Raw genomic sequence first — 27,886 nt, 5'->3', positions numbered from 1 at the left:
GGAAAGAGTTACAGAGATGGATAGCGATGATAGTTACACAGTATTACTGAACATATTTGATGCCACTAAACTGTACACTTAAAAATGGTTAAGATGAAAAATGTTATGTGCATTTTACCACAACAAAAACAATTGAAAAGGAAAAAAGGCCAGGCGTGGTGGCTCACGCCTGTAACCCTACCACTTTGGGAGGCAGAGGCAGGCGGATCACCTGAGGTTGGGAGTTCGAGACCAGCCTGACCAACATGGAGAAACTTAATCTCTACTAAAAATAGAAAACTAGCCAGGCATAGTGGTGCATGCCTGTAATCCCAGCTACTCAGGAGGCTGAGGCAGGAGAATTGCATGAACCTGGGAGACAGAGGTTGCGGTGAGCCCAGACCACACCATAGAATTCCAGCCTGGGCAACAAGAGCAAAACTCCATCTCAAAAACAAACAAACAAACAAAAAACCAGATCATTCTTTGCTCAATCTTTAAACGTTTGACTTCTGGTTTTAGCATATAGAGGTAATTTCTCAGCAATTTAAGCTACTTGAAAGCCATAATTTTATGTAATTAGTGGATTAAAATTTTAGTGTAACAGTGGGGCTCTCTAGTGACCAGAGTCTTTTCCTTCCCTTCCATTTGATAAACAAGAGGGAGGGGAGGGGAGAATGTGGGAGGAAGACAAAGCAAGAAGGAAATCTAGGATAGGTCATTTAGGAATCCGGAGCAAGGTTTGTTTTCAGAGGGGTTTGTTTCAGAGGGATGTGTACCCAGCACGCTCTCAGCTGGAAGGAGAAAGGGAAAATGAGCACTCTTGCAGGTGCACCGTGGGGGCGGTGACAGCAGCACAGAGACAATGTGGGTGGCAAATCAAGGTGAAGGCAACGTTGGTAGGGGTGGGGAAAGGGAGGGTTGGCTTCAGTCTGAAAATTGCTCAGGCAGTGTTAGTTTCTTGTGCCACCAGGCAATCAACACAGTTGCTCCTCCACCCCACTCCCTGAGGCCAGCTCAGGCTTATAATCACGTTCCTCCCAAGAAAAAACATTAGTAGAGGTTAAATGACCCCATTTGTGGGGTGATTTATTGTTAAAATTATTAAACATGCTAAAATCACATGGAGTGGCTATTCCACTTTTCCCCTGACTCCATAGTGGGGCAAATGGGAACTACAGGAGTCACTTGGTTTGTAGGGCCTCTGGGGATGGCTAGACTTGGGGGGTAAGAGGTGAGCAGGTTAGCAAAGCCCCAACAATCCTTCATGTAGTACCCTTTTCCCAGCAGTAACGTGTGGCTTCAGAGATTTCCCCCTTCTTCACTTTTCTTTCCTCCCTATATGTGCCGTACTTCTCATTCCCCTGCCTGTGACCCTGGAACCTCTTCTGCTTCGGCCCGTTATGGTCCTAGACTAGATGATGAGGGAGGCTTTTCCTTGACACCACCATTCCAGTCTCCCTTCCATGGAACTAATCTACTCAGCATGCACTATTGTGATAAACTGATTGATTTAGGTCTGCTAGGGGGAAAGGGAGGCTCCAGTCCCCACTGTGGCTTAGATCCCGGGAGGGGAAGTTGGAGTTGGTGCAGAAGGATCTGAAGGGGAAAAAAAAATGTTACCTAAAGTGTGAATGCTGTAACTAGCAGAACAGTGCATATGTCCCACCCTCAGGCACCCTACTCTGAAGGCCTTCCCCTCCTTCCCACATTGTTCTTTGGGGAGACCTCTCAGCCTCGAAGCCTCTTGTTCAACCCTACAGGGCAGGCATAGCTACTGATCAAAGAACCTTATCCCAAGAAGAAATTGTTCCACCCTTAGACAAGTGACTGCTGATTGAAGTCTTCATCTTCTCCATCTCTCTTGTGCCTCTACTTCTGTAATGGCTTGAGGGGGCCAGATACAAGAATATATAAGAGTTGAACTTGCCTCAAGGAAAGGGTAGAGGGACAAGGGATAAAGATACATGGGTGTGGAGAAGGGGAGAGAAGGGACCAGGGTGAAGGTGAAGGGCAAGTCTGGCCATTCAGGAGCTGGGATCCTTTTTCCTTTTCTGAAATCGCCGGAACTTGCCCTGAATAGCAAGGGCAGCCTTCTCTGTTTCGGGTGCTGTCAGATCAATGTCAATCTCCTCCTCCTCCTCCGCCTTCTTGACATTGCCAGCTTTTCCTGCAGATAGTTGGGAGACTCATTAATGAGTTAATCTGACCTGCTCCAGACCCTTTCTCCAGGCCCCCAATACAGTGGGTAAGGTCCACCTTGTGCCAGACTCTGGGGTCCCCCAATTTTTGCTAGGCTTATGAATGCCTGATAATTCCCCTAGAAGTCTGAGTCAAGGTACTAAGGCTGGGAATTAGCTATAGTTACTTAGGGGAGCTCTGCTACTCTTGGACCAAACAATAAATGTCTTCTTTCATCACTTATTCATAAATCCTACAGTTCAAGTTCCAATGCACACTCACTTTCCTCAGCTTTCCCTTAATTTCTGATGGGGATAATGCTGGGACTTTTGATGAGTTTCTTCTTATCTTGTACCTCTCTCCCCCAACACTCCAGACCCAGTTTCTAAAATCAAGGAGTAAATACTGATAGGTTTACTTCCTACGAAAAATAGAAGGAAGCCTATAGATATAGTACTATAGTTCTAACCTAGTCCTTTGTTTCACTTATCCACATTCTTATTCCTTTCATGTCTGACTTTAGGAAATTCCAGACTCACTCTACTTGTCTTCATGTCTCTGTAGTCACCTGCTCTACAAACTGCCTAGCCCAACCCCACTCACCTTTTTCCTCTGGGCCAGCTGCCTGGTTGGTTGCTGGGGACGTTTTGGTATTAAGCTGGAAAAAATATTAGAATATCAGAATATTAGATATTCATGGAAGTAATTTGAAGGCACCATCACCTCAGACCTCTTATATACTCTTAAGCCCTCCTATCACCATGTGCATTTCCTTAGTCTTTTGAGGAAGTGAGTCTTGAGATCAGAGACCAGAGGAAAAGTTACCAAATTCATTCAACAAAGATTTATTGATGCTAGAAAGTGTAGAGGACAAAACAGACAAAGAAATTCTGCCCTCATGGAGCTTACATTCCAGTGTATATAGAGACAAATAAATAAAGCACATAAAATGACTACTGTGATGATAAGTGCTATGGAGAAAAGGCAGGGAAAGGAGGTAGTAAGTACTGGGGTGGAAATGGAGGAATACAGTTTTAGATAGAGTAGTCAGGAAAAGCCTCTCCGAAAAGTTGCATTTGACCAAAGAGCTGAAGGAGATGAGGAAGTAAGGCTCATAGATATCTGGCAGGAGTTTTCAAGGGCTCTGGGTTGGAAGTGTGACTAGCCTGTTTGAGGAATAGTAGACCAATGTAGTTGGAGTGGACAGAGGAAAGAGGAAAGATTAATGGAGATGAGAACAGAGTTAACTAGGGGTGGAAGCAGATTATGTAGGGCTTTAGAAGTCTTTTTAAGGAGTTTGACTGTTACTACAAGTGAGATGAGAAGTCACCAGAGACCTCTGATTTGCATAAAAGGGAAATGAGAAAGGAGGCAGAAAAATCTGTTAAGAGGTTATTGCAGAAAACCAAGCAAGAGATGATGGTAGCTTGATTCAGCATGGTGGCGATGAAGATGGTAAATGGTTGGATTCTGGGAATATTTTCCAGCTATGACCAATATGATTTGTTGATTTGATAAACAGCATTGTGAGAAAGAGATGGGTCAAGGACAATTCCAAATTTTTTTGGCCTGATGATCTGAAAAAAATACAGCTGCCATTTCCTGAGATGTAGGAAACAGGGAGAGGAGGTTTTAGGGGGAGGATAAGGCGCTTATTTTTTAACAAATTTGAGATGGCTATTAATCATCCAAGAGAAGATGCTTTTATTACCAGTTGAATATTCAAGATGAGTTAAAGAGAAGGACCTGGACTACAGATATAAATTAGGGAGCTATTGATATATGGATAGCATTTAAAGCTGTGAGACTGAATGGGATCGCCAAGAAAGTGAGTTCAGATACAGAAGAGGATAAAATCCTGAGGTATCCCAGTGATTAGAATTGTAGAAATTAAGAAAAATCAACAGGATGGAGAAGAAGCCAGGTAGGAGAAAAGCCAAGAGATTACAGTAATGTGGAAGCCATGTGAAGAAAATATTTCAGGGAGTAGAGAATGATTGTGTCTAATTCTGCAGGTAAGTCAAGTACGATGAGAACTGGATTGACCATTTGAGTTTTGCTATGGGGAGATCACTGGTGACACTGATAAGAGAATTTTCCATGAAGGAGGGGAGAAAGGGGAGGGAATGATTGTAATGGGCTCAAAAGGGAAAAGGAAGAGAGGAATTGCAGCAGCAAATATAGAAGGAATTCCAAAAATGGGGATGGGGGTATAACTTCTGGCAGATATGAGGTCACAAGAAGATTTTATTTAAAATGACAGAAATTACAGAATGCTTGTGTTCTTATGGAAACAATCCACTAGACAAGGAAAAACTGTAGGAGAGAAAGAGGATCATTACTGGAATAGGAGAGGGGGGTGAGATCTAGTGCATCAATAGAGGGCTGGCCTTGAATAAGAGCTAGACTAGGATACCCACAGGAACTGGAGGGAAGGCAGAGTTTACAGGCCCAGGCGAAAGCAGAGGGAACATTTGGAGGGAGACCTAATTGCTTCTATTTTTTTGAAGTAAAATATGTAACAAGGTCATCATCCAAGAGGAGGAGGGAAGAGGTATTAAAGAAAGGAAGGGAGAAATACTTACCTAGGCAAGTAGGAGAGTAAATGGACTAAGGAACAGTGATAGGATTGCTAGAGACATTCAGGCCCCTCATAAGGCAGGAGGTCATGAATTTGAAGTGAGAATAATCAGCTGATATGTATGCTTGTTTCCAGGTTCCCTGCTCAGATGGAGAGTTAAACGTAATAGTAAGGCCAGGTACAATGGCATAAACCTGTATTCTCAGCTATTTGGGAGGATCCCTTGAGCCCAGGAGTTCAAGGCCAGCCTGGCAAGACAAAGCAAGACCCTAGCTCTCTTAAAAAATAGTAATTCCCCTTTCTCAAAATTATATTAATAAGGCTACTTCATCTGGACATTCATCAGTCTCAAGGTATGGTTCATCTGGAGACAGAGTCACTCTTGCACTTGGTACCTTTGGAGTCTGTTTATTCACTTCACAATTTTAAGTACTTTATATTTAACAAAATACAAAAACTGGGTGCTTTCATGAATGTTTTCTCATCTAATTCTTGAAACAGCTTAGTGGAGTATTTATTATCATCCCCCATTTTACAGATGCAAACCTTTGTTGAATGACTGCCAGAGGTAAGGGTTTTGCTTTAAGAAACTGATAGAATCCAATTTATGTTCTGTAGATTATGCTGTTTCCATCTCACTTCAATAAATACTTATCAAGCACTTACTTGTGTTCAACACTGTTCTATAAACTAAAGAGGTATAAAAGAAGCAAAAGATTCATTCAACAAATACGTCAGTGCCTAATCACATGGCAAGTATTGTTATAGGCGTTGGGCATACAGCAGTGAGCAAAAGAAAGTCCCTGCACTTATTCAACAAATACATCAGTTAGTGACAAATGCCATGAAAGAAAATAAAGCAGAGTAATCTAGGGAAGTCTCTCTGAAGACTGACATTTGAGTAGAGGCTTTAATGACAATGTAAGAACAAGCTATGTGAATGTGTGGGAAAAGATCCTCTGGGCAGATGAAAGATCAAGTAGAAGGTCCCTGAAGCAAGTTTGTGCCTGTTATGTTCAAGGAAGAGTAAAAAAATCATCACGGGCCAGATGCAGTGGTTCATGCCTGTAATCTCAGCACTTTGGGAGGCCAAGATGGGTGGATTGCTTGAGTCCAGGAGTTCGAAACCAGCCTGGGCAACATGGTGAAACACAATCTCTATAAAAACTATAGAAATTAACCAAGCTTGGTGGCATGCACTTGTGGTCCCAGCTACTCAGGAGGCTGAGATGGAAGGATCACTCGAGCCTGGAAGGTGGAGTTGTGGTGAGCTGAGATCGCGCCACTGCACTCCAGCCTAAGCAACAAGGGTGAGGGAATGGGAAAGGGAAGAGTAAAGAGAAAGAGAGATCATCATGGCTGTAGCTATGTAAGGGAGAAAATATAAGAAATGAGGTTAGGTAGATGGCCAGAATATGTGTCTTTGGAACAAGACAAAGAATTTAGATTTTTTTCTGAGCTGATGAAAAGACATTATAGGTTTGGGGGCAGAGGAAAACATGGTCTGTCATGTTTTTAAAGGATTATTCTGACAAATGGGTAGAAAAAAAGACTACTGGCTGGGTGTGGTGTCTCATGCCTATAATCCCAGCACTTTGGGAGGCTGAGATGGGAGGATCACTTGAGCCCAGGAGTTCATGACCAGTCCAGGCAACATAGCGAGACCCCATCTCTATAAAAAGGAAGAAATAGGCCAGTGCGGTGGCTCACGCCTGTAATCCCAGCACTTTGGGACGCCAAGGCGGGTGGATCATGAAGTCAGGAGATCAAGACCATCCTGGTTAACATGGTGAAACTCCGTCTCTACTAAAAATACAAAAAATTAGCTGGGTGTGGTGGCAGGTGCCTGTATTCCCAGCTACTCGGGAGGCTGAGGCAGGAGAATGGTGTGAACCCAGGATGCGGAGCCTGCAGTGAGCTGAGACCGAGCCACTGCACTCCAGCCTGTGCAACAGAGTGAGATTCTGTCTCAAAAAAAAAAAGAAAGAGAGAAACAGAGAAACAGAAAGACAGAAAGAAAGAGAAAGAAAGAAAGAAAATAGAGGGGCAAGAGAGAAACCAGGGAAAACAATTAAGAGGGTCTCACAGTGGTACAAGCAAGATGATGAGGCCCGGTGGGGGTAGTGATGGAGATAATAGGAAGTATTAAGACTTGAGACAAGTTTCATGGTAAAATAAATTGGATCTGCCTGTATATTTTTCAGTACAGAGAGCTCTATCAAAGATCCGTTCTTTAAAGGGTGGCAGAGGACTTGGAAGTTAGTTGGAGATGAATGTTGGGTTATGAGAAGGCTTGGTAAGATGGAGGATTTTAAATGCTGATGGAAATGATTTAGTAAGGAAGAAAAAAAACTGATGATACAGGAGAGGGGATAATTACCAGAGTGATGTCTCAAATAGGCAAGAGAAAATAGATCTGGTGCATAAGTGGAGGGGTTGCCCTTTGATAGGAATACAGACAGTTTATCTACAATATAGGAATGCAGGCATAGAAACAGGAAAGGTGGCAGATGTAGAAATGTATAAAAGTTTTCTTCTGATTGTTTCCATTGTCTTAACGAAACACGAAAGACAGTTGTCAGCTGAGAGTGAAGAAGGCACAGGAAGTATTAAATGTTTGAGGGAAGAGGAGAATGAGTGAAAGGATTATCTAAGAAGGAGAGTGAGTAAGCTGGTGAGACATAGGATGAGGCAGGAGGATCACTTAAGCCCAGGGGTCTAAGACCAATCTAGGCAACACAACTAGACCCTGAAGATGTAGCAGGATTACCAGATAGCACAAAGGGCACACTGGGGGTTAATGGCCATGAATTTAAGGTGAACCCAATCAAGATACTGTTCCTATCTTCCAGGCTAAGTGATTTTAGAGGAGATAAAAACCCAAATAATATTTATTGTTTATTATATATCAAACATTATCCCATTTAATCCTCTGAAATCTCTAAGATGGCACCCTATGTTACAGTTGAGGAAAACAGGCTTAGAAAGATGTTGAGGAACTTGCCCAAGTCAAATCACACAATAGAAAACAGTGAACCTGGCTTTGGAGCGCAGGTAGACCGACTCCATACTCCTAGCCAACAGGCTGTACTGTCTCCATAAGACCAAATATTGTCACATGCTGACACAAATATGCTAATATGTTAACAATTACTGAATCTAAGTGGAAGACATATGGATATGTATTTAACTATTTTTTCTTTCCTTAAGGAATTGCTTTAATTTCCTTTTTTGGACTTTTCATTGATAGTGTTTAGAGACACCATTGATTTTTATACATTGATCTTATATCTAACAACTTTGCTGAAATCATTTATTAGCTCTAATTATTTGTTTGTTCAAGATGGGGTCTCACTATGCTGCCCAGGCTGATCTCAAATTGGTGGACTCAAGCAATTCTTCCTCCTCAGCCTCCTAAATAGCTGAGATAATAGGTTCAATGCCACTGCACCTGGCTTGAACTATTCTTTCAATTCTGGTAAGTGGTTCCAATAAAACATTACGGGGAAAGAAAATAATAATTTAGAAAAAAAATTATTTAAAATGCTAATGCGATATTGTATTTGACATGGGCAAGTTTTTCAAACTCAGTTATGGTCCAAATTTTGTGTAAGATACATATGTGTGTGTGTATATATATATAAAATATATATACACACAGATTTTCCTTTTTTTTTAAGAGATTAGTCTTGCTTTGTCACCCAGGCTGGAGTGCAGCAGCACAATCATGTCTCACTGCAGCCTTGATCTCCCAGGCTCCAGCGATCCTCCCACCTCAGCCTTGCAGGTAGCTGGGACTACAGGCACACCATTACAGCTCGGTAATTTTTGTATTTTTTTGTAGAGACTGGGTCTTACTATGCTTCCCAGGCTGGTTTCAAACTCCTGAACTCAAGCAATCCTCCTGTCTCAATCTCTCAAAGAGCTGGGTTTACACGCACAAGCCACCGTGCCAGGCCCATATACATTTTCATTTTAAAATCTGGAAGAACATACATAAAGGTGTTCCTGAAACCCTATGGAATTCCTACTTGTTCCCCTTTGACCAAAAGAAAGATTTCATGACAGGAAGGACTGTTCTGAGACTTAGGAGACTGGCCCCGTTGTTACTCTTTCTCTCCCCATAATACCCCTGTGGTCAAATGTTTTTCTATTCTTAGTTTTGCACATAATCGATAAAATGTCCCAATAGTTACTGAGGTGACAACTTCCACAGGAATATTGTCATCACAAGAGGTTTGTCCACACTGTAAAAGTATGACCCGGCCGGGCGCAATGGCTCACGCCTGTAATCCCAGCACTTTGGGAGGCCAAAGCAGGCAGATCCTTTGAGGTCAGGAGTTCGAGACCAGTATGGCCAACATGGCGAAACCCCATCTCTACTAAAAACACAAAATTAGCTGGGCGTGATGGCAGGCAAATGTAATCCCAGCTACCGGGGAGGCTGGGGCAGGAGAATTGCTTGAACCAGGGAGGTGGAGGTTGCAATGAGTTGAGATCACACCACTGCACTCCAGCTTGGGTGACAGAGCAAGACTCTGTCTCAAAAAAAAAGTATGACCTAGATGGAGTATGCAGTTAATAGGATAACAGCAACTGTCCAGACAAGAGGGTCATAGGTTAAGAAGCAAGTTCTATAGTCTCATGATCTCTGACTTCAAATCCTATGCTCTCTTTTCCCAGTAAACCCCGGACTCTGATCCATGATTTAGCCATTATCCCTCTGTCTGACTCTAAGCCTATTCCCTTAATCTATCAGATCTTTTCTCTCACCCCAACCCCTCCTCTTTGAAGGAAAATCTGGACTGATTCTAAATATCTTCCCTTAGGTGGCTGTTTCCTCTACATTCCTTCTCATATCAGCAGACCTTGAGAATAAGCAGGAATGTGTGTCAGGACTAAACCACACAGGCTGCCACCTTCCCTCTGCCCTGCCAGCTGCTTCCCTCCCAAGTCTCTCCTGATATCTCTGGCTCTGGAATGGAGCAGTGGCTCAGCTGCCATCTGGTCCCCCCACCCCCGGGGTTTCTAGCTCCATTTAGGTTACATTTATGAGAGATAATAATCTAAAAGTGGGGGTCTCCACTTGGGAAACCAGAAAAGGATGCTGTAAGAAGAAAACTCCTATTACTCACAATGCCCCTTGAAATTTCCCTTTTACCTTCCACTGAAAGGGCGGCAGGAGCTTTTACCTCCTGACCCTCTTCTCTCTTTCTCTCTAGCTAGTTGTCAAAATAGCCACTCTAGACGTTCTTCTGGATCTAGTTGTTTATGATTTACTGAGGTTAGGGGTGGGGGAAGTTAGATCACAAGTTGTCTGCTCCCACCCTCTATGTGGTGCTCAGTCCTTTATTAGTCCCTGATCTCTGCCTCAACCCTCCTGTTTATCTTCCAGAAATGCAGCAATTTTAGATGAATTAAGGTCCTCTGGTATATGCATCTGCAAGCCATCAGACTAACCATATTTCACATAAACAAAGGAGGCATGGAGGTCCACTCTGGGTGAACAAGAGACCATGTACTCTAGTGTTTCTCACAAAAACTCATACCTCCAGAGGAGTGAGGCCGAACTGCAAGAGCTGTAACAGGTCAGCATTTCTCAGCTCCTCATTCTGGCCAGGTATGGATCACAAACTTCTCAGGTGCTCTTCTACTCCGTTTTTTTTTTTTTTTTTTTTTTTTTGAGACGGAGTTTTGCTCTTGTCACCCAGGCTGGAGTGCCTAGCCTTCTGCTCCTTTCAATACTGAGCTTTTCCAACCAGAAATAACAACAATGAAATGATTTAGCAAATCCTTCCTTCTCCTAATAGGACCCAACTGGGGGAACTGGAAGAAATCAAGGATTTCAGAATGTCTCTTCACTTTACTTTATGAACAATCATATATAATACACTATGTGCCAGCTACTTTTCTAAGCACTTTATAAACACTAACACGTTGAATGATTATTTTAACAGCCCTATAAAATAGGTATAATTATTATTTCTATTTCACAGAGAAGGAAACTGAAGTCGAGAGGTTATCTTGCCCAAAGCCATAGAACAAACAAGCCACAAAGCTAGGATTTGAACCCAGGCAGTCTGGCTCTAGAATCCATGTTCCTGATCATTATCCTATGCTATCTCTCAATCTCCAATCAAAAGTATGAGCATGTATGTGCATGCATATACAATGCTATCTTCACATATACTCCAAAGGAAACTTGGGGAACAGGGTCCAGTCGTGCCTGCCATTATGGGGCAATTTTACATGTTATTAATATTTGACAACCTGATCCCAGACCATGCCTGTCACTCACATTTCTGCTCTGTTAATTGATCTAATCACTCTGATTCTGGTTTTCATCTTAATGTTTGCTCAGTGGGCCTCCTGACACACGAGACTGACTCCCGGAGGACAGCCACAGTTTACATATGTGTTCTTTACTCACAGAGCCAGAACCCAGCCCTTCAGAGTCTGAGAATTCCATGTGAAGGATCATTCTACTGGCTTCTATTTCAAATGCCTCCCTCACTGTCATTCAAGCCTGTTATTCCAAGTTTCTAGTGAGCTTGGAGCTTGGTTCAGTTCAGCCTCACTGCCCACACAGGACTGAATAGGATTTCTGGGGTTTTGTTTTTTTTGTTTGAGACACTCAAGCAATACTCCAGCCTTGGCCTCCTAAAGTGCTGGAATTACAGGTGTGAGGCACCTGCACCCTCCCCAGCCAGGATTAAATGTTTCTCATTTCTCAATAGATACCAAACACTAATTAGCAACTGTGAGGCCCATCAACTCATTCTTTTCCTTAATTTATTTTCCCTAGAAGGTTTCAGTTGCTTTCCTTACCTACTTTCCTATATTTCTTTTTCTCCTTGCTTCTGAGCCTGCTGTGTACCAATGTTCCATTCCATCATCTTGATGATGCTGCCAATTCCCCATGAGTACTCTTTTGTTTCCTCTGCAGCTCAAAGTTGCAGATTCTCCCTTCCCATGGGGAAGAAGGAAAAGAAGGAGAGTCTTGTTGGCTTAAGGGTCTTTTTTTCTTTAGGCTTTGAGATTGCAGAGAGGAACATGACATAGTAAACTTCTCCCTTTCCCTAATACTTTCCCCAGGAGTACCTACCCTTTTCATTTCCTCCCACTTCCAGGAAAGAGAAACACCACACATTTGCCTATCCGCCTCTTCTCAGAGCATTTGTCAGACGATGTCTTGTCCTTCCATCTGAGCTCTAGATCCCATTACCCTTCTCCTCCTCAGGAATCTTGACAATCAGTTCCCTTTACTCTCTTATATATAAAGCTTCCCTCTCTCTTTAAGAAGCAAATAAATATATGACTTAGGATGTCAGTTAAAAAAATAAATAAATAGGCCGGGCGCGGTGGCTCACGCCTGTAATCCCAGCACTTTGGGAGGCCGAGACGGGCGGATCACAAGGTCAGGAGATCGAGACCATCCTGGCTGATACGGTGAAACCCCGTCTCTACTAAAAGTACAAAAAACCAGCCGGGCGAGGTGGCGGGCGCCTGTAGTCCCAGCTAATCGGGAGGCTGAGGCAGGAGAATGGTCTAAACCCAGGAGGCGGAGCTTGTAGTGAGCCGAGTGGGCGCCACTGCACTCCAGCCTGGGCGACAGAGCAAAGACTCCGTCTCAAAAAAAAATAAATAAAATAAATAAATAAATAAATAAATAAAATAAAAGCCTCCCTCAACCTGAATTTCTTTTCCAACTACCATTAGAGAGGAAAGAAGCAGGTCTAGGACAATAGGAATTGTCAATATTGAGGAATAACTTTTGTGTTTTTTTTTTTGAGACGGAGTTTCGCTTTTGTTGCTCAGGCTGGAGTACAATGGTGCGATCTCGGCTCACTGCAACCTCCACCTCCAGGGTTCAAGCAATTCTCCTGCCTCAGCCACCAGAGTAGCTGGGATTATAGGCGCCCACCACCACACATGGCTAATTTTTGTATTTTTAGTAGAGACAGGGTTTCACCATGTTGGCCAGGCTGGTCTTGAACTCCTGACCTCGTGATCCACCCACCTTGGCTTCCCAAAGTGCTAGGATTACAGGCGTGAGCCACTGTGCCCAGCCCAGGAATACCAATATTAAAAGTTTAGGGAAATGCTTTAAAAAAGAAAAAAAGAAATCAGGATCTAGAAGAATTTGCTTAAAAAAAAAAAAAGGTTAGGGATTACCCTGATCTGATCACTATATGTTATATGTATCAAAACATCACTCACTATGTAACCCTATGAATATGTACAATTAGGCAGGGCACGGTGGCTCACGCCTGTAACCCCATCATTTTGGGAAGCTGAGGAGGGCGGGTCACTTGAGGCCAGAAGTTCGAGACCAGCCTGAGCAACATAGACTTTGTCTCTACTAAAAAAAAAAAAAAAAAAAAAAAAAAATTTTAGCCAAGTGTGGTGGCATGCACCTGTAGTCCCAGCTACCCGGGAGGCTGAGGTAGGAGGACCAATCACTAGAACCCAGAGATCAAGGCTGCAGTGAGCTATGATCACGCCACTGCACTCCAGCTTGGGTGACAGAGTGAGAGCTTCTCTCAAAAAAGAAAAAAGAAAAAAAGATCAGGCACAGTGGCTCACACTTGTCATCCCAGCACTTTGGGAGACTGAGGCAGGCTGATCACAAGGTCAGGCATTGGAGACCAGCCAGGTCAACAAGGTGAAACCTAGTCTCTACTAAAAATACAAAAATTAGCTGGGCGCGGTGGCATGTGCCTGTAGTCTCAGCTACTCAGGAAGCTGAGGCAGGAGAATTGCTTGAACCCTGGAGGCGGAGGTTGCAATGAGCCAAGATTGTGCCACTACACTCCAGCCTGGAGACAGAGCAAGACTCTGTCTCAGGGGGCGGGGGAAAATAAAAGAAACAAACTACGGACTAGAAGAAAATGTTTGCAAATCAAATATCTGATAAAAGGCTTGCATCCAGAACAAGTTTTGAAAGAACTTCTAAATCTCTATAATTAAAAACACAGTTTTTTAAAATGGGTATAATATTTGAACAGACATTTCACCAAAGAAGATACATGAATGACAAGCACATGAAAAGATATATAACATCATCATCAAGTGGGAAATGGAAATTAAAACCACAATGAGATATCACCACATATCTATTAAAAATTTTCTGTTTAGTGGTGATACCATGTGGAGGCAAAGATGTGGAGGCAAAGATATAGAGCAACTGGAACTCTCATACGTTGTTGGTGGGAATGCAAGATATAGCTACTTTGGCAATTTCTTAAGCATATATTTACCATACCACCCACCAATCCTATTCCTATTTATCCAAGAGAAATTAAAACTTATGTTCACACATACATTTGTAAATTAATATTTATAGCAACTCTACTTGTAATTGCCAAAAACTAGAAACAACCTGAATTCAATGACTGGTGAGGCCCACTTTCCATCTGTAGATGGCCGTCTTTTGCTATATCCTCACATGGTAGAAGAGGAGAGGGACCTCTTTGGGGTCTCTCTTCTTCTTTTTTTTTGAGACAGAGTCTCGCTGTATCGCTGGAGTGCAGTGGCGTGATCTCAGCTCACTGAGACCTCCACCTCCTGGGTTCAAGCAATTCTCCTGCCTCAGCTGACCAAGTAGCAGGGACTACAGGCACATGCCACCACGCCCAGCTAATTTTTTTGTATTTTTAGTAGAGACGGGGTTTCACCATGTTGGCCAGGATAGTCTCAATCTCTTGACCTTGTGATCTGCCTGCCTCAGGCTCCCAATGTGCTGGAATTACAGGCATGAACCACTGCACCTAGCTTGAGGTCTCTCTTTTTTTTTTTTTTTTTTTTTTTGAGCCTGGGGTCTCTTTTATAAGGGTACTAATCCCATTTATGAGGGCTCTGTCCTCATGACCTAATCACCTCCCAAAGGCCTCACCTAGTATCATCACCTTGGGGGTTAGGATTTCAATATATGGATTTTGGGGGTACACAAACATTCAGATCATTGCACACCCTAACACAGTTGGCTCTGACATGAGCAACTGTAACAACCCAAGTGGTTACTGATGCTCTTGGGATAAAAGATGAAGTTCTTTTTAATTTTTATTTTATTATCATTTATTTTTTGAGACAGAGTCTCTCTCTGTTGCCCAGACTGGAGTGCAGTGGCATGATCTCAGCTTACTGCAGCCTCTGCCTCCTGAGTTCAAGCAATTCTCCTGCCTCAGCCTCCCCGTAGCCGGGATTACAGGACGTGCCACCATGCCCGGCTAATTTTTGTATTTTTAGATGGGGTTTCACCATGTTGGCCAGGCTGGTCTTGAACTTCTGACTTCAGGTGATCTGCCCACCTCGGCCTCCCAAAATGCTAGGGTTACAGGTGTGAGCCACCACGCCCAGTCCTTTATTACTATTTTTTTGAGACAGGGTCTTACTCTTGCCCAGGCTGGAATGCAATGGTACAATCTCAGCTCACTGCAGCCTTGGCCTCCTGGGCTCAAGCAATCCTCGCACCTCAGCTTCCTGAGTAGCTGGGACCACAGGCACACACCACTACACCCGGCTAATATTTGTATTTTTTGTAGAGATAGGTTTTTGCCATGTTGCCCAGGCTGGTCTCAAACTCCTGGGCTCAGGCAGTATTCCTGTCTCAGCCTCCCAAAGTGCTGGGATTACAGGTGTAAGCCACCACACTCAGCCCCAAATCCTTAATATGGCCTAAAAGGCTATACATTACTCAGCCTCTGATTACCTCAGTGACCTCATCTTTGGAACATACTATGTTCCTTCCCACCTCAGGACCTTGGCATATGGTTCTCTTATGCCGGCCTCCTTTTTGTGTCATTAATTCCTATTGATTGTTTTTGATCCTTTACACATGATTTACACTAAGTCTTTTTTAAATAAATGAGGGGGGCTCTCTGTTTTATTTGCAACATCATCTAAGTTTCTGAAATCAAATTTGCTTCCAGACAGTTGAGGGCCTCCATTCTGTAGCCAGTTCAGAGGTTATAGAAAAGGGATTCAGAAGCCAGGTTACTGCTTTCCTTCACTTTAACATATGTGCCTGAAAAGGAGCTGAGAATGAAGGAAAGACCTTCTCATGAAGTATATTTCATATTACCTGTACCTGTAGTACAGGTAATATGTCTTACCTCCCCTTCCCTACCCTCAGCACCCTGCTAGATTTTATTTCCTTTGAAGCACAGTCCATGTTTTCCATTTGTTTGTGTCTAGCCTACAATAACTACAACCTGTGTCTTGTAATAGTAGGTACTTAATGGATATTTATGTGAATTAAAATTTGCTTAGGCCTTATCGTCACATAGAGGATGAGGATAAACGAAAAAAATAAAATAAAATTCTGTTAGGCTTCAAATTCCTGGGAGCAGCAATGTGGCACACTAGTCAGACAGATCTGGATTCATACCCTGGATCTGCATTGACTATCTGTTCAAATCTCAGCTCTGTCATTCCTAGCTCTGTGACATTGGGTAAATTGCTTAGCTTTGCTGTGCTCAGATCTCTCATCTGCAGGGGAGAGGTAATATCTATCTTGAAACATAAAAGGGCAGGGCATAGTGGCTCATGCCTGAAATCCCAGCACTTTGGGAGCCCAAGGCGGGTGGCTCATTTGAGGCTAGGAGTTTCAGACCAGCCTGACCAACATGGTGAAACCCTGTCTATACTAAAAATACAAAATTAGCCAGGCATGTTGGTGCATGCCTGTAATCCCAGCTATTTGGGAGGCTGATGCAGGAGAATCACTTGAACCCCGGAGGCAGAGGTTGCAATGAGCTGAGATCACGCCATTGCACTCCTGGCAACAAGAGTGAGACTCCATCTCCAAAAGAAAAAAAAAAGGTAAAAGGAACTAGAGAAAATGTATGTAAAATACCTAGCACATATTGCAATAAATAGTTATTATTCCAAAGTAATATACCCTGGGGTTGAATATAAGAATAGGTTTAGGTCAAGATGCTGAGGTATTTACTGCAGGGTTAAAATACTAGTGTCAGAGAGTGGAGTTGCCACAGAGTAGTTCTTCTCGAAGTGGAACTGAAAGAGGAAGAGAATACCTGGGATTGCTCGAAGGGCCCTGGAGGCTTATTCTGCTACTGTAGGAGTTTCATAAATGCTCTTTTTTTTTTTTTTTTTCCTCTAAACAAGCCCTAGAAATCACAGTCTCCCTGTCTTCCCAATGTCTGCCCCCAGAAGTGCTGAGAATGGCTCTAAACCTCTGGGAACCCTGAGACATCTCTTTTTTTAAGTTATACACCACAAGGAGAAGGAGATTAGCACTCAGGAGTAAACAAACTATATCTCCTTGATTGAGTCCTTTCGTCCACTTTTGTGTCATGAAGATCATTGTGTAAGTCTATTCCCTGCCTCACCAGATAGTACTGTTGGCCGGGTGCGGTGGCTCACGCCTGTACTTCCAGCACTTTGGGAGGCCAAGGCAGGGGGATGACCTAAGGTCAGGAGTTTGAGACCAGCCTGGCCAACATGGTGAAACCCTGTGTCTACTAAAAATACAAAAATTAGCCGGGCATGGTGGCGGTCACCTGTAATCCCAGTTACTCAGGAGGCTGAGGTGGGAGAATTGCTTGAACCTGGGAGGCAGAGGTCATGGTGAGCCAACATCGCGCCACTGCACTCCACTCCAGCCTGGGTGACACAGCCAGACTCTGTCTAAAAAAACAAAAACAAAACAAAAACAAAAACGAAACATAGTACTGTGGTAGCAAGCACCTAGACAGTCAAAATGGTAGCAACTTTGGTGCTGTTTTCCTGCTACCACTACTGGGGAGCAGATACCCTATAACTCTAGGCCCAATCTTCCCTGCTCCCTTCTTGGGCTGTGTTTCCTCCTTCCTTTGTGGCTTTCATCTTTAACAGTGTTACCACAGCAACCATTGTCACCGGAAAATGGAAGATAGTGTCGCCCCTTCTGCTCCAAGCAGTGAGTTAGAACCCTGGAAAGGATACTACTCAGATTTCCCCATATTCCTCAGCCCACTGGGCTCTTTAAAGAGAGATCATGGGCTGTTAACAGCAGCAACAAACAGGAGCAAGGATCACCTCATCATACCTAGACTACTTATACCTGTATTTGCATGACATAGTTTGGATGCTGTGTAAATAAAAACACATTATAAACACAATTTGGTACTTACTGCCAGAATTACTTAGTTTAGATGAATACGCACAGGAACTCAGAATCCTGTCCTACAGTCCAAGGCAGAAAACCTAAAAAGGGACTGAATCCTAAAAATCCTAAATACTAGCCTTTAAAAATTCCTTTCCTTGCCTTTGTATTGACATAAATCCTAGGCTTCCTAAGCTCCCTGCTAGAGGTGCAGGAAGTGAAGGGGGACAGGAGTTAGTGGATCTGCTTCCAAGTGGTGACAAAGAGGCTTTGCACCCTCCCACTCCAGCCCTGGGACCCTTTTATCCCTTCTGACATATTCTCCTCCAATGTTAAATGAAGGTAACTGCTAAAAAACCTTATAGAGGCTTCTGGGATCCTCTAGTGCCCCTGGAAGACCCTAGACTGCTGTTTTTGCAGCACTGTTGGAACTGTTTCAATTCTTTCAGTGCAGCAACCAGCTGCAGTCCTTAAACAGCTTCAGAAAGACTTGCTCAAGGTCACCCTCAAGATAACAGAAAAAGAACTAGGAATCCTTACTACAGGTTCTACATACACACATTCCTCTCTTAATATATAGACTATTTCCCCAATACCCTATATCTCAGATGCATCCTAAGACAGAATTAGAACCTAAACAGCCCTAGCTCCCAAGCCCCATTGTCTGATCCTCGCCTCTTAGCCACCCCACCCGTTTCCTGGAATAGAAGTACCCCCAACTGGAGTCAGATGCAGAATTCCTTGGCCATGCCAGCTTATGATATGCAGTGAGTCAACAGCCCCAGCCTGTTCCCCCTAGCATGGGCTGCCACAGTTTAATGAGTGGTTATTTGTGGTGCTCTGCACACAGCTTAAAGCTGTGCCTTCACCCCACACTGGGGTATAGGGAATGGGGGAGAGAGAGTAGTGCCAAAGCATCATTTATTACTATAATCTTCAATGTGCATCCCACCCATGGTTAATGTCCCAAAATAAACGTATTAATCCCCCTGCAGCCTACAAAGCAAACACTCAGCTGGAGGGCTTTGTGTGGGAGGGAGGCAGCACCAAAGACAACAGAATGGTAAATGGCACCCTTTTTCCCTGGGTGGGGTACTGGGCATGCCTTCAGGAATAAGCCTAGAGGGAAATAGAAATCAGGCTTCAGTGAGGACACTGCGACAAGGTCTAGATTTCTAGGTACTTGTTTATGGGCACCTTTCTGGGATGCAGATCTTTTAGAAAAGTGGTTTTGAGGCTGGGCGCGGTGGCTGACACCCGTAATCCCAGCACTTTGGGAGGCCAAGGCAGGTGGATCACCTGAGGTCAGGAGTTTGAGACCAGCCTGGCCAACATGATAAAACCCCGTCTCTACTAAAAATACAAAAAAAATTAGCCAGACGTGGTGTCAGGCGCCTGTAATCCCAGCTACTTGGGAGGCTGAGACAGGAAAATCGCTTGAACCTGGGAGGTGAGGTTGCAGTGAGCCGAGATCATGCCACTGCACTCCAGCCTGGGCAACAAGAGCAAAACTCTGTCTCAAATAAAAAAAAAAAGAAAAAGAAATGTGGTTTTCGATCTGCTCTCATTTAGCTTACTTTTGTAACTAAAATAATTCCAGCCGAGTCAAGCCATTTTCAGCAGCAGGTCTGGAGTATGGATTTAGAAAATCATGCACTCAGGATGCTTGAATCCCAGTAAGATTTCATCACTTACCTTGCCAGCCTAATGCATTCTTCTCATTCTTCTTTCCCCATCTTCTTGCCCTTCTTTCTCCCCCCGCCCCAGAGACAGAGCCGTGCTCTGTTGCCTAAGCTGGAGTGCAGTGGCACGATCATGGCTAACTGCAGCCTTGACCTCCTGGACTCAAGCAATCCTCCCACCTCAGCCTCCCAAGTAGCTGGGACTACAGATGCACACTACCATATCTAGCTAATTTTTCATTTTTTGTAAAGACAGGGTCTTGCTATGTTGTCCGGGCTAGTCTCAAACTCCTGGGCTGAAGCAATCCTCCCACCTCAGCCTTCCAAAGTGCTGGGATAATAGGTATGAGCCATGACATCTGGCCTTACCATTCTCTTTCCAAAGTCTTTGAACTCCCAACTTGGAAGTCAAACGGCCAAACAAAAGAGGACTGAATATCCAGAGGCTGTTTGGTCATCGGGTGCACCAATTTTACTTAGACACCGGCTTTCCTGCAATTACGGGAATCAATGATGAACATTGAAATTAAGAACTCATGAAAAGAGGGCCTTCAGGCTCCCTACTTCCTTCACTCCTATCAGCTTACCTACTCCAACCCATTTTCTGCACCCACTTTTAAGGTGACTAGGCATCCTGCATAAGGATGGATAGTACCTGCCCTGACTAGTATTCTACCAGAATGAACCCTGTTGATAAAATATTATCTAATGTTGGTCTCTTGTCTCTCTCCTCTTGCTCAGCATTATTAGATCACACTGCTTATATTTCTTTTTTGTGTGTGTGAGAGACAGGGTCTCACTCTATCGCCCAGGCTGGAGGGTAGTGGTGCCATCATGTTGCCCAGGCTGGTCTCAAACTCCTGAGCTCAAACAGTCCTCCTGCCTCAGCCTCCCAAAGTGTTGGGATTACAGGTGTGAACCACCACACTCAGCCACATTGCTTATATTTCTTTTTTTTTAGATGGAGTCTTGCTATGTGACAGGCTGGAGTGCAGTGGTGCTATCTCGGCTCACTGCAACTTCTGCCTCCCAGGTTCAAGCAATTCTCCTGGTTCAGCCTCCCAAGTAGCTGGGATTACAGGCAGCTGCCACCACACCTGGCTAATTTTTATAGTTTTAGTAGAGATGGGGTTTCACCATGTTGGCCAGGCTGGTCTCGAACTTCTGACCTCATTATCCACCCGCCTCAGCCTCCCAAAGTGCTGGGATTATAGGCGTGAGCCACTGCGCCCAGCCTATATTTCTTATAGAAAGTACTTGGGGCTAGGCATGGTGGCTCATGTCTGTAATCCCAGCACTTTGGGAGGCCGAGACAGGTGGATCACTTGAGGCCAGGAGTTTGAGACCAGTCTGGTCAACATAGTGAAACATGATCTCTACTAAAAAAAATACAAAAATTACCCGGGCCTGGTGGTACATGCCTGTAATCCCAGCTACTCGGGAGCTGAGGCAGGAGAATCGCTTGAAGCCAGGAGGTGGAGATTGCAGTGAGCCAAAATGGTGCCACTGCGCTCCAACCTGGGTGACAGAGTGAGACTCCATCTCAAAAAAAAAAGGAAAGAAAGTATTGAGGCCAAGCATGGTAGCTCATGCCTGTAATTTCAGCGTTTTGGGAAACTGAGATGGGTGAATTGCTTGAGCTCAGGAGTTTGAGACCAGCATGGGCAATGTGGTGAAACCTGTCTCTACAAAAAATACAAAAAAAATTAACTAGGCATGGTGACATGTACCTGTGGTCCCAGCTACAAGGGATGCTGAGGTGGGAAGATTGCTTAAGCCCAGGAGCTTGAAGCTGCAGTGAGCCATGATCGTGCCACTGTACTCCAGCCTGGGTGGGTGAAAAGACACTGTCTTAAAAAAAAAAAAAAAAGGTACCTGAAATATATTAAGGGATTGCATGCTAATTAAATAATTCTGTGGCCAGGTACGGTGGCTCACCCCTGCAATCCCAGCACTTTGGGAGGCTGAGGTGGGCAGATCACCTGAGATCAGGAGTTCAAGACCAGTCTGGCCAACATAGTGAAACCCCATCTCTACTAAAAATACAAAAAATTAGCCAGATGTGGTGGCAAGTGCCTGTAATCCCAGCTACTTGGGAGGCTGAGGCAGGAGAATCGCGTGAACCCCGGAGGCAGAAGTTGCAATGAGCCAAGATCGCACCATTGCACTCCAGCCAGCCCTGGCAACACTGCAAGACTCCAACTCAAAAAAAAAAAAAATTCTGTATTTACTGAAGTAAAATGTTAAAGGAGTCCTATGGAATATTCTTTTGGAATGAGAAGTCAGAAGTACTGTGCCCTAGTCTTGGTTCTAGTACAGTATAAACTTAGATAAGTTTTGGGCCCCAGTTTTCTCACCTGTAAAATGAGAATATTGGACCAGATGATCTTCAGTGTTCCTTAACAAATCTAAAATCGCATCACTAAAATGTTTTGACATTTTATTTGAGGTTTTCTTGGTGAAAGATATATTTTTCTATTTTGAAGAACTTTTTGCAGAACTAAGTTTATTTTTCTCTATGATAAAATAGACTCGTGAAAGACAATTTAGAAACATAGAAAAGTAAAAAGAAAACAGAGGGAGGCATTCATAGAACCACCACCTTGAAGAGACAATTATTCATCTTTCTTCATCCTCTCTGCCTGCAACTCTATCTCCACCACTTCCATCAGTTAGGAGCCTCCATAAGCAGAGGTGAAAGACGCATCAAGTTTGTGTATTTGGACTTCAGCCATATTACTTACGGCTGCCTGACCCTATAAAGATGACATTCTAAGAGCTAAGAAATCACAGCTGTAGTTGAGAGAAGAAATCATCCATATTTCCAAGTTACAGGATGACAGTCATCTACTTCTATCAGCTAGAGGCTCCTGCCTAAGCAGCTAAAACCAGCAACGTAAATGGGAGACTAAGAAAGGGATGAGCAAGTTCTCATTTTCCTCACTCCAAAGCAGATGTTTCCAGAGGTAGAAGGCATTTCTTTCTTTTTTTCTTTTTTTTTTTTTGAGAAGGAGTCTCGCTCTGTTGCCCAGGCTGGAGTGCAGTGGCGTGATCACTGCAAGCTCCGCCTCCCGGGTTCACTCCATTCTCCTGCCTCAGCCTCCCAAGTAGCTGGGACTACAGGCGCCCGCCACCTCGCCCGGCTAATTTTTTGTATTTTTTTAGTAGAGACGGGGTTTCACCTTGTTAGCCAGGATGGTCTCCATCTCCTGACCTCATGATCCACCCACCTCGGCCTCCCAAAGTGCTGGGATTACAGGTGTGAGCCACCACGCCCAGCCGGTAGAAGGCATTTCAATAGCAGTAAGTGACTAGATTTTCTATTTTGTATATCCAATATAACCATAATAAAAGTAACATACCAATGAGAGAGATAAACTTGGATCTCCTCCAAGTCCACACCAGGTTCCCTAACAACTGGTTCACAGGAGACAACAGAATAGTATCATTCTGACTGAACTTCCCTTGTTAAGAAGGTGGCAGATGCAGACACATGTGCACAGGAAAGAGAGTGTGGATCTCCAAAGTGTGATATCCCATTCTCATTAGGTAAGAAGACAGCAAGCAGGATAATGAAGGAGCATCAGGTTTAAGCTGTCCCCTAAATGAGATTTCTAGTTGATCTGTCCCTGCCCCAGTCCCTGCCAGCCAAAACACAGGACAGACACCATGAAGACTGTCACTAGTGGTCCATGACTCCCATTTCAGCAGAATGACTGCTGAACCAAGGGATTCCCCCAGCTAGGCTCCTCGCAGATGAGAAATGCAACAGGATTACAAAAGAACCTGCAATTCTGCTTTAAGCAGCCAGCTACACTGTATGAAAAAGGATTACAGGAAAGAGCCCTCAGGGACTGAACACATCTCCCATTCCCACCCGTCACTGAAACTAGGGAAAAGTTATTAAACCACAGGAGCTAGAGTGTGATCCACAGCAATCAAGTCCTGCCTGCAGCTGTGAATGCAGACAAATTGGAGATGAGTCCCTGCAGCTCCTTCGTGCATGAACGCGCACACACACACTTACAGGGAAATGCTCTACTGCAGTAAAGAGTGACAGTAAAGAGCCACAAAGGCAAGGCAGAGTCAGAGATCCTCCCCAGCAGCCCCACCAGAACCCCTGCATTGTTGGTTGTTCTAGGTCTGGAGACTCCTCCCTGGTTTTGTTCTTCAGTTGAATTAGGAGTCTCTTAAAGACATCCCAAATTGCCTCATTTTATGCAGTTTCTCTGAAGCAAGAAAATAAGCAGTTGGGGGAGGTGAAACTTACGTAAGATTCAAGGTACACAGGGCTTTCCTGGGCCGGGCTCTTCTGCCTGAAAGAGGAGCCCCATGGGGCTGGGCTGAGAGAAATGAAGCAGATTGGAGTCTCCCTAAGAGCTCTGGGCAACACTTCCACCTTTTACCATAGCTTTTACAAGAGGAAGAAAACAGGCTGGGTCGCAGCCCCTAGAGAAGCAGAGACCCCTTTGTGACCTGATTCAGAGACAGCTGCTCTTGGATTTTATAAGTACTCATCCCTGAGACCAGGCTCAGCTCCGTATTAGGAGACAGCTTCTATGACTAAATTGCTAGTTAAAACGAGTTCACACTGATAGCCTAGGAGGCTGGGCATACTTGGGTACACTGACAGTCTCCATCCGTGGATCCTTCTCTCATCATTCTACTGAGACCCTGATGAAGGCTAACCAAATGCAGCTGCTGAGTCAGGAGGGCGCAGACTTGACCTACCCCTCAAACACCAAATTGTTTCCTTTGCCACAAAACAGGCTTCTCATTCCACCAAATACTACCCTAAATGCCAGCCCCTGTAGTGTGTCCTACAAAGGGGCTGTGCACTTTCCCCAGAAAAAACAAGCTAACCACAATTCCTCACGTTGGCATAGCCTTCAGATCACAAACTCCCAGGGGATGGCTTGGATTACAGCTTTCAGATTTAGAAATGCTCGGGGTGGGAGGAGTAGTATGAACCCTAGACCTCAGTGAAAAGAGGGCAAAGAAAACCTCTCTTCCCACATTAGAGCTGAAAGAGGAGGTTGATGAGTTTTTTTCTTTTCTTTCTGAAAGACTGCCATCATCAGAGTCACAACCAGCTGAGGGACTGGAAATCACTTTGGTTCATCTGCAGCCCCCAGACTAGCTGAATTTTCCAGGATAAAATTAGTGAACATGGCAACCAAGACAACACAGCAGTTGGCACTAATTAGCTCCCTGGGTGACAACTTTTGGTAGGAGTCAGTAGAGATCTTCATTTTTACTATCTAAACTGGAACCTAGGCTCCAGGGTCCTATTCCTTCAGTAATCTAATGTCTTTGGGAATTCTTCTGCTAAATTTCTGTAATATTCTAATGGAGGAGGAAAAAAACAGTAAGATACTAGCTAATATAGATTGAGTGCCAGGTCCTGTTTGAAGTATTTGGCATATATTATCTCATTTAATTATTACAACAACCAATATTATCCCCATTTTACAGATAAAAAATGAAACAAAGGTTTTGTACTTTGCCTAAGGCTACATCACAGGTAAGTTGCAGACCTACATACATATCTGACATATAGCAGAGGAGTTAGGTTCAACATAATGACGTGGGTACTAGGAAAGAGGTTGCAGAGGGCAAGCGTGTGATGCCAGTAACCAGACTGACTTCACTTGGGAAGGCTGATCCTTGTTTCTGGAGATGAGACTGTGCCTACAAATAGACAATAGGAGATGTCTTTCCAAAGTCTCTGCTTTGGCCCCCTACTCCCCCACCCCAGGAACAGTGTTCTTTGAAAACAGTAAATCAGTTAATGGACTGGGTCTGGCCACGATGAACACCACAGGGCCTGCTAGAAGACCTAGTTCGTAACAAGCACTGCAGAGGGAGGTCTATTCTTGAAGGGGAAATTTCCCCAGGAGCTGGCAGGGGCTTCTAAATACCCGAAAAGATCCCTCCAACGTTCCTGACTGAATGAATGGAGGGCAGGATACCACCTTTCTAAAAGGGGCATAGTGGCCCTCCCCAGGGGCCAGGGATGGAGTTCTTGTTAGATGCTACGTAAGGAACGTGAGTGCCTTACATCCCCAGGAGAGAAAGGACAGAAGCGAAGTGAGGGGGTAAGGGGAGCCAGACAGATGCAGGGGGCAGTATCCCAAGGGGATGACGAGAGCTCAGCATCCCCACTTCCCGACTCTACAGCCGATTCCAGTTACCCCCAAAAGCACCGTTCACAGTAGGGAGACTGAAAGCACCCCGTCTTCCAATCGTTTCCCAGCGCCCGGAGGTGAGAGCTTTCCTAGGAGGGCAGTGGTGCGCCCCTGGAGGGTTCTTCGCGGCCACGGTCTGCCTCACTCTCCCTCGCCTCCCTGGCATCCCGAGCCTCAGCCCCCTCCCCGCCGCAGCTCTGCCGAGACCCCCGGGGGCGCGCCGCTCACCTCGCTCATCTCCGCAGCTGCACAGGGCGCTCCAGGCGCGGCACGCACAGGTGAGGCGAGGGTCCCTCGGGGCTCCGCGGGCGACAGCTGAGAGTTGCCGGGCTCTGCGACAGGGGTTACGGTTTACCAGGAGAGGCGAGTTAGTGCAGAGAGCCGCTGCTCTGGTGCTGGCACCCGGGATTCTCCGTCGCCCGGCTCCGGCCAGACGACCCTCTTCGACCCGTCCTGTCAGAGCCTCTCGGCGCGCCGCCTCCGACCCCATCTTTTATACTCAGCTCGGTACCCGCCTCCAGCCCGACCAATAGAAGCTCCTCCTACCGTAGCATGACAGCCTCTTGCATCCAATGCTGGCAGGTTTAGAGGTCTGCTGCATTTCCAAACTAGGGTAAGACAGAGAGCGGGAAGGAGGGGGAGACCATCGGGGATGTGCGGACGGAAAATGAACCAGGGGGAGCAAAAAAAGAGAGGAAGGAAGGAGATGTACACGAAGAAAGCAAGGGGGGGAGTGGAATGGAAGGAGTGTGTGAGTCTGAGAAAGAGAAGAGCTGGAAGGAAATTAAGAGGGTACGCGGAAAGCAGGAAACAGTGAATGAAAGGGGTAAAGCCAAGAGATGTTGCAGATTAAGATTTTGTAGTAAGATAGCACCGTGGACCAGAGAACAGCACAAGAGAGGGAGGAAGGCTATGGGAAGAGAGAGAGAGAGACAGAATGAGAGAAAGAGAGAGACTGGAGCAAATGGACAGTGTTCTTCCGCAAAGAACAGAGAAATTGTGAAGTGCCTGTTTGATGTGGAAGATCATAGATCTTAGGAGTTGGAAGACATTTTAGGATTCATCAAATCCTACTGTGTCCGGAGTTAGTTCCTTCTGGTGGGTTCTGGGTCTCGCTGACTTCAAGAATGAAGCTACAAATGTTGGCAGTGAGTATTACAGCTCTTAAAGGTGGCACTGGACCCAAAGAGTGAGTGAGTGAGTGAGTGAGCGAGCAGCAGCAAGATGTATGGTGAAGAGCGAAAGAACAAAGCTTCCACAGTTTGGAGGGGACCTGAGCCGGTTGCTGCTGCTGGCTGAGGTGGCCAGCTTTTTTTTCCTTATTTGTCTGAGCCCATGTCCTGCTGATTGGTGCATTTTACAGAGTGCTGATTGGTTCATTTTACAAACCTCCAGCTAGTGCTGATTGCTGCGTTTTACAATCCTAGCTACAGAGTGCTGATTGGTGCATTTTACAATCCTCTTGTAAGACAGAAAAGTTCTCCAAGTCTCCACCCGACCCAGAAGTCCAGCTGGCTTCACCTCTCAATCTCCCCTCTAAACAGGACACCCCAACTGCTGTTGGAAATTGGGTGATGACCACGCTAGGTAGGGGTCATCTATCTAGCGTGGTCATCCTGCTGGATAGGGGCAAAGAAGGGGCCCTGCAGTGGTAGTATCCTCCGGAGGGGAACTCTCTAGGCCAGCCAAAGGGTCAGTGGGTTGGTCCAGGGGTCCTCAGTAGAAGTTGTTATTGAGCTCATTTGGGGTTCTATTTGTAAGACCATCTGTAGTTTGATGGCATCAATCCTGGAGGAAACAAATTCGACAAGGAGGTTAAAAATACAGGGCCCAAAGGGGAGTAATAGCAAGATGGCTGTCAGGGGACATAGAAATGGGAGAAGCCATGCTGCCCACCTCCAGAGGTTGGTATAAGAGTTTGAAAGGCATTGTCTGATTTCAGAAGCCTCTTCCTGTAAACACCAGGCGGTGTCTCATGCTATCCCTGACTGGTTAGTATAAAAGCAACACTCTTCCCCTAAGAAGGTGCAAAGTCCTCCTTTCTCAGCAGTGAGGAGGTCTAAGCCTCAGCGGTTTTGGAGAGTCACTGCTGCCAAAGAGTCTATTTGGGATTGTAGAGTAAGGATAGATTTTGTTATTTCTTATAAACTGTCTGAGAAATCCTTTG

At 44.8% G+C, this 27,886-nt stretch overlaps 1 protein-coding gene across 1 annotated transcript; it reads right to left on the bottom strand.

Moving 5' to 3' along the window:
• Nucleotides 1-1,036: 1,036 nt before the first annotated feature.
• On the bottom strand, nt 1,037-26,207 carry LOC116272961 (Purkinje cell protein 4-like protein 1). The gene is made up of 3 exons (XM_031661876.1): nt 25,948-26,207; nt 2,764-2,818; nt 1,037-2,149 (listed from the first exon to the last, which is right to left on the bottom strand). Exons 1-3 carry the CDS (start codon nt 25,954-25,956, stop codon nt 2,007-2,009), a joined length of 207 nt encoding a protein of 68 aa, XP_031517736.1. The 5' UTR covers nt 25,957-26,207; the 3' UTR covers nt 1,037-2,006.
• Nucleotides 26,208-27,886: the final 1,679 nt, after the last annotated feature.

This window comes from Papio anubis, unplaced genomic scaffold, assembly GCF_008728515.1.
Source record: "Papio anubis isolate 15944 unplaced genomic scaffold, Panubis1.0 scaffold282, whole genome shotgun sequence".
In the NCBI taxonomy this organism is placed as follows: domain Eukaryota; kingdom Metazoa; phylum Chordata; class Mammalia; order Primates; family Cercopithecidae; genus Papio; species Papio anubis.
This window is presented reverse-complemented; position numbering and strand designations above follow the sequence as displayed.

Bases quoted from the DNA above. Each gene is read 5' to 3' on its own strand.
- LOC116272961 (XM_031661876.1), bottom strand. The intron at 2,150-2,763 runs GTGAGTGGGGTT...AACTATCTGCAG, and splicing joins AGCTGGCCCAGAGGAAAAAG to GAAAAGCTGGCAATGTCAAG.